At 42.6% G+C, this 7670-nt stretch overlaps 1 protein-coding gene across 1 annotated transcript; it reads left to right on the top strand.

The window, feature by feature from the left end:
* The first annotated feature begins 619 nt into the window (after nucleotides 1–619).
* On the top strand, nucleotides 620–6974 carry LOC142290222 (uncharacterized). The gene is made up of 5 exons (XM_075334204.1): nucleotides 620–697; nucleotides 5170–5247; nucleotides 5340–5553; nucleotides 5634–5790; nucleotides 5921–6974. Exons 1-5 carry the CDS (start codon nucleotides 620–622, stop codon nucleotides 6972–6974), a joined length of 1581 nt encoding a protein of 526 aa, XP_075190319.1.
* Nucleotides 6975–7670: the final 696 nt, after the last annotated feature.

The raw sequence follows: 7670 nt of genomic DNA on the forward strand, positions 1-7670 counted from the left end.
TTTCTGCACCTAAAAAGCAGGAATTTTGATGTACAATGCTTTTTGCAACTTCTCATTGACTTCAATGTTATCAAAACGCAGCCCAAATGGCAAAAACAATTACATGCTGCTTCTTTAAACGCTGAGTTTTTGGCCAAAATTATGCAAATTAAACGCAGCGTTTTGAACTGCATGGTGGGCACAAGAAATCCCTATTTCTCATAGACTTTGCTGGGAAATCACAACGTATGCATTTTGGCATTAAAAAGGTGCAGCTGAAAATGCTGCAGAAAAGGTTTTTTCATAGGATAGGAGATAATTGCTAATCGGTGGCTGACCCAATTTTTATCATTGATGGGGAACTTTTAGGCTATGTGCCCATGTGGCATTTTTTCATGCTTTTTTCTTTGCATATTTTAATCAATAAAAGCAAGGAAAAAGCATCCCAGAAAATTCTATGAGAATCGTGACTTGCAGATTTTGTTGCTGAAAAAAGGAGCAGCGCGTCAATTGTTTTTGCGTTTATTTCTTGCGTTTCTATAATTCGCTGCAGTGGATTATATTGCAGCACTTTTCCTCACACACTGTCAATACAGAATGGTATGTGAGGCTCTCTGTAGCTCAGTAACCCGGAGGCAATATGGTAACAACCCAGGGTTACCATGGCAGCGATCAGGGCCCTGTGAACGCATTACAGGAACCCGATTGCCAGGGAGAGGTAAGTGATTCCTCTCCCTGCCTCATGAATGCTGCGATCACACTGATCACAGCATTTGGAGAATTTAAACTGCTGGAACCACTCCTGGCAGTGAGAGTCGAGTCCCAGCTTTAACATCAGCTGGAGACCCGGCGGCGATCGTGTGGGTGCAGTGCCTGAACCCCTGGGATCACCATGACTATAAAAAAAAGCACAAAAAGAAACAGGAAACACTACATATGAAAAAACACGCAAACGCAATAAACAAAATGCGCGTTGTTTTTTTTTTCCTGCCAAAACATTTTTTTTCTTTTGCAGTGTTTTTCCTGCCAAAACATGCTTTTTATATGCAGAAAAGGAGAACATAAAAAAGCAACATGGGCACATAGCCTTCTTCCTAGTACAAAATGAAGCAGCAGGTCGGACACCGCTCCATTTATTGAAGCTGTCGGAAGAAGCCAAGTATATATAAGATGTATATATTTACTATGTTTTTTCAGCTAGCACCTATTCACACTTGTAGGATGTGCGGGTCAGTTTTTTTAAAATATTTGTAGTGAGTCTCTTTCTGACTGAGCACTCCGCCCTATAAACCAGGCTGTGTTCATAACCTTTAAGCAGGAGTCCTAGCTGCCCAAACATGGAGGTTAGTCCAAATAGAGGCATTTCAAGTTAGATTTTTTAGTCTAGCTGCCCAAACACGGATGTTTTTAACCTAGATAGTGGCATTTAAGTTAGGTACCCAGATTATTGAGATTACCTTGCTGTTGGTTCGGGCTTACATGCATTGGCCAATTCATAAACTAAAAATCTCATTTTTTCATATAGCAGTAATGCAGTACCAGAGTTCCCTTATACATTTTGGCTTTTTAGTGTGCAGCAGCTGTATGAATCTTATATTTACTATGTTTTTCAGCTAGCACCTATTCACACTTGTTGGATGTGCGGGGCAGTTTTTTTTGGTTTTTGTTGTTTTTTTTTAAATATTTGGAAAGGGCAGCGGTTGGTATCTCCATAAGGAGCGAATGGAGCGCTGGCCGAGTATGTGCGCACAACTCCTTTCTAACAGTGATACAAATTCCCTGTTCTGCCAAATGCTGAGGGTCCTATCTGTCAGACCGACACCAATCAAAGAGTTAAGAACTGACAACCTGGTGAAATGTTTTAATAATGATATTTGGAGTGCTGGATTGGGCTTGAATCTTATTCACACCAATTATTAAAAATATCTATCATTCTTCTCAGATTGGCTGTCATGTATCTTTATATATATATATATATATATATATATATATATATATTTCACTCTATTCCAAAAGACACAATAACTAACAGCAGACATTAAAGTCTCTTTTTGGGTATGTGCATACAAGGTGGATACAGAGAGGTTGTCTTGGTAGAAAATCCACTATGTATTACAGTATAAAAAAGCAAAAAAGAAAATATCATTACTTACAGCAAGATGGAATTGCAGCTGTATATTGCTCAGGCCAAAAGACTACTACTCCTCCAGCAGGATACAGCTAAACCCCCACTAGGTGGAGGCAACACATGTGCAGGTGGAGCCATTCACACTTACTTCCAAATATGGAGGAGGTGATGGCTGGATGGTAAAACTGCACACTGGTGGCTTGCATAGAGCACTGTTCACACCAGCAGACGCACAGTCACAAACCCGCAGCCTATTAGGTGACGCCCATACTATTAGATCAGGCGGGCTGCCAAGCCGTACCCCCACTGCGCGCTACGTAGGGACAGAAACTCTGATAGCAAGGCCTAACAAAAAGGGGCCTGGCTGTATCCTGTACAAAAAAGGTTTTTGAGGTTTTTTGTTAGCGTTATGGCCATAAGACGTAAGCCTGTTAGGCCTTGCTATCAGAGTTTCTGTCCCTACGTAGCGCGCAGTGGGGGTACGGCTTGGCAGCCCGCCTGATCTAATAGTATGGGCGTCACCTAATAGGCTGCGGGTTTGTGACTGTGCGTCTGCTGGTGTGAACAGTGCTCTATGCAAGCCACCAGTGTGCAGTTTTACCATCCAGCCATCACCTCCTCCATATTTGGAAGTAAGTGTGAATGGCTCCACCTGCACCTGTGTTGCCTCCACCTAGTGGGGGTTTAGCTGTATCCTGCTGGAGTAGTAGTAGTCTTTTGGCCTGAGCAATATACAGCTGCAATTCCATCTTGCTGTAAGTTATGTATTACAGTAGCAGCATTCTGGATGAAATTTTTTCAAAATCTCATAAATTTGAAGTACGAAGCATTTGTACAATCAAATCAGCAAAATGTGAACAATTTGATGCAGACGTCCTTTGAAAATGTGGCAGTGGCGAAGTCCTGTGTGTACATAGCCGTAAGCCCCTTGTACACATCAGAGTAATGTCAGCCATACCTGCCGATATTGACGGGTTCGGCTGACAGTCTAAAGTAGGGATGACAAACTCAATTACACAGAGGGCCAAAATTACAAAACTTTGTCAAAGTCTTGCGCCAACCTTCATATTTATTAAAAGAATTTCTACAATTGAGAAAGTTTTTCCTTATCATCAACTATAACAATAAACCTTTTCATATGCCAACAAATTGAAAGGGGTTTTCGGCACAATGCCTGGGGTGTGGCACCACACCAGCAAAAGATGCGCATCAGGACTGACGATGAACCAAATCCCCACACGCATATCTCCAGCTTATCAAACAAATTTCTAAGGGTCATCAGATACCAGAGCTTCCAAAAATTCAAATGACCCAAAATATCATAAACATTAAATTCTTTATTTTTCATTAGACATATATACAAACATCATTAAAAACAATTCAAAAAGATGGATAATGATATAAAAATATCCTGGGCAAACAAAGTGTTTGTTTTACTTTTCAGGTGGTACATAATATGTTCATGCAGGTTCACTAATAAAAATATCACAAGAAAATACTTCTGAAGTTGGTCTCCTGAAAAAGTATTCAACCCCTAATGTCTGTATAGGATGGTCTTTATAGAAATCTATAGTATGTCAGAAAGTGCTAGTGCATAAATATAGAACTATAAATAAATAATTTAGGAGACCAAAAATATGTACATGTCAGACAATAAGGCTACTTTCACACATCAGTTTTTTGCCATCAGGTTCATTCCGGAAAAAAACGGGTAAAACGGATCCGGTACCGCATCCGGTTTTTCCCCATAGACTTGCATTGTTGCCGGATTGTACCGGATGGCTTTGCGTTGCATCCGTTTTTTTCCGGATGCGGCAAAATAATTGAATGCGGCGGCCGGATAGAACGTATCATGTAACGTTTTTTGTCCCCTTAAAAAAAACGCATTCTGCCGGATCCGGCGCAATACGGCATTGTATACAATGGGTGTCTATGCATGCCGGATCCGGCGCAATGCGGTTTAAACCGGATGCGGTGACCGCATCCGGTTTGGTAAACAGAGCATGCGCAAATTTTTTTTTTCATCATCACAAAACTTATAAAAGGATCCAGCACATTCTACACACTTCCTGCCGGATCCTGACTTCAACTTCTGCTGTCCTCCAGTCCAGTGCTCCAGGGAAGAGGTAATGTCCACAGTACTGTCCACAGATCACTGCTGTGAGCTGCGTACATGTACTTAGAAATTTTTTTTTCTTTTTTTGCAGGTGCAGTGTTGCCGTTAACGTTTGGCCCATCAAGTTGTTGTGCGTGGTCTATTGAGTACAAGTGCGGATTTGGAGAAGAGAGTGTTCCTGAGGTAATGTCCACAGTACTGTCCACAGATCACTGCTGTGAGCTGCGTATATGTACTTAGACATTTTTTTTTCTTTTTTTGCAGGTGCAGTGTTGCCGTTAACGTTTGGCCCATCAAGTTGTTGTGCGTGGTCTATTGAGTACAAGTGCGGATTTGGAGAAGAGAGTGTTCCTGAGGTAATGTCCACAGTACTGTCCACAGATCACTGCTGTGAGCTGCGTACATGTACTTAGACATTTTTTTTTCTTTTTTTGCAGGTGCAGTGTTGCCGTTAACGTTTGGCCCATCAAGTTGTTGTGCGTGGTCTATTGAGTACAAGTGCGGATTTGGAGAAGAGAGTGTTCCTGAGGTAATGTCCACAGTACTGTCCACAGATCACTGCTGTGAGCTGCGTACATGTACTTAGACATTTTTTTTTCTTTTTTTGCAGGTGCAGTGTTGCCGTTAACGTTTGGCCCATCAAGTTGTTGTGCGTGGCCTGTATTAAAAAAAATATGTCGTCTTCTGGTAGCCCGTCCTTCGGTTCACAAACTGAGGTATTTTATTTTTTTTGGTGTTATATTTTTAAAAAAAAAAAAAAAAAATTTTTAAATAAACGACATTTACACAGGTGGCCGAAACATCACAGGAGATGCTGCCAGAAGACGACGGAAGGGGTGGAGAAATACACGGAGCGGGCGGTCATAGTGTAAGTTTCATACAGGAATTGTTTACCACAGCACACCAAACACATAAGTAAATGTTTTTTTTTTTTTCTTCACTAAAGGCTTCAACTTCTAGGGCTCACGATAGAGCTCCCCCAAGACCGTCCCAGGGTCGTCGTCGAGGTGGCGGTGGTCATAGTGTAAGTTATTTTTTTTTTTTTTTTTTTTGGTCATGTCAGTGTGAATTTTTGTCTATTTTTTTTTTTAATATCTTTTTTCTTTCTTTGAACAGGCATCACAGCGTGCTCCCGATTCTGACGGTGAGGAGGCCGGATTTATCAACATCGACCTCCTCATCGATGAAGTTAGAGAAAGGGAGCCGCTGTGGAACATGGCTGACCGCCGCCACGCTGATTCGATCGTAACCCGTCGACTCTGGGACGAGGTATGCCACGCAGCGGTAGAAGGTTGGGGGGAGCTCAATTCTCGTGGCCAGAAGAAACAGCGTAAGTATTCACAGTTCAGTAGGTTATGCTGCATGATGTAATGTGTTGTATACTAACCACTTTCTGCTTTCCACTTTCAGGTGACAAACTTCAGAAGCGGTGGCGGTCTATCAGGGATCGCTTCAAAAAGGAGTTGAATCAAGAGATGCAGGCCCCGAGTGGATCCGGAGGACGCAGATCGAAGTACCGTTACTTTCGAGCGTTGTCGTTCCTCCGGACAACTATGGTGTGCAGAAGGTAAATATTCCCCACAATATGTACAAAGTATAATATTTTATGTCTGATTTTTTTTGCCTTTTTTTTTTTAGTCAGTGCCAATGTATAGCAATTAAATTAATTATTGTTTTGTTTTTCCTCTTTTTAACAGCACCGTCTGCAGCACTCAGGAGCCTGCATCGAACCCGACAGGAGCGATCCCTGAACAGTCCGCCACTGGGGAACACAGGCACAGACCCCACCCATCTGAACCTTCCCTTCCATCTACATCTGTCCCATCCACCTGCGCTGGAGCTTCCCGTGAGACTTCATTACCTGAAGCTGCTGGTGATGAGATAGCTTTTCCCCTACCCCACCCCTCTGACACTGCTGCCCTCAGTAGAACACCTTTGGGTTCTGGGCGTCAGCGTCATAGGGGTCAGGAAAAGAGCTATGCGCCCGAGTTCTTGCATCTAAATGCAGCCTTCCAGAACGCCATTCAATTATTAGCCGAACAAAATCGTTCATCTTTTAGCTTAATAAATGCCAATATGGAAAAAAATACGCACGAATTGTGCACGCGTCTGGACAGGCTGCATTTAGATGCAAGTAAATCACCCAATCATTGTTTTTTTCAAGCCGTACTAGAGCGCATGGAAAAGCTATCTCTTGACCATCAGATGCATGTAATGCAAGCCACACGGCAGGCTCTGGCGCAGGTTGACTCCCAACCACCTCCACCCACCCCTCCAAGACCACCTGCCCCCCCTCCAGCCATTGTCCCTACTCCCCCTACTGCCCAGTACCAGCCTGCTGCCCAGTACCAGCCTGCTGCCCAGTACCAGCCTGCAGCCCAGTACCAGCCTGCAGCCCAGTACCAGCCTGCGGCCCAGTACCAGCTCCCAACCACATCTGCCCCTACACTTCCTACCCACTACCACATCTCGCCTTCCACACCCATCATGACCACAACTCAAGCCACTAATTCACCAGCCACCTCTTCTGTCTCCCAATCCCTCCACTCCACCCCTCAATCCTTACCAAATCCCATCCCATCTCCTGGTTTCCCTCTTGGTTTCTCAACCACACCTTCACCTTCTGTTACTTCCCCACCACCACCACCAACACCACTTTCCACCCTCAATACTCCAACTGTGCGTGTGTTCCCACCTGTCAGCCCCTCCAGTACTATCTCCACCCCAAGCCCAAGATATACCAATTTATAATTTATGTTTGTAATAAAAATAAAAGTTTTTTGTTGAAAAGTATTTATTTGTTCTTGTTTTTTTTGGGGGGGAATATTATTTTGCAAGTTAAGTAAATAAAAAGGTAATACAAAAACATAACATGTTGTAATTTGACGGTGTAAAAATTACAAATTTTTAAAGCGAGTGAAAGCTTAAAATTAACAAGGTTAACAAGATATTTTTTAATTTATTTTTAACTATTTTTATTTGTTATAAAACTAAACAAAAATCTTACACCATTTGATCTTGCCAATCTACTCTACCTTCTGGGGACACAAAATAGTCAGCATATTTGTCACGGATTGTTGAACAGGCAACACTACTCCTAAATCCAGGACTGGTGTAGTCAGTCAAAGAGGTGGATTCCAAACTCTGGTCATCCAAGGACAAAGGTTCCTTTGTTAAAACAAAATTGTGCAGTACCACACATGCTTTCACAATTTCATCCACAGTTTCAATGTTTAAATTAATGGCTGTTAACAACACTCGCCATTTGCTGGTTAGTATCCCAAAGGAGCATTCCACCATTCTTCTGGCTCTGGATAATCTGTAATTATATATTTTTTGTGTTTGCGTCAATCCACGGCTTGCATATGGCTTCAATAGATGTTGGGAGAGTTGAAAGGCTTCGTCGGCCACAAAAACAAAGGGCATTGGGGGCTCACATGTGCCAGG

Source organism: Anomaloglossus baeobatrachus, chromosome 1, assembly GCF_048569485.1.
Source record: "Anomaloglossus baeobatrachus isolate aAnoBae1 chromosome 1, aAnoBae1.hap1, whole genome shotgun sequence".
Classification (NCBI taxonomy): Eukaryota; Metazoa; Chordata; class Amphibia; order Anura; family Aromobatidae; genus Anomaloglossus; species Anomaloglossus baeobatrachus.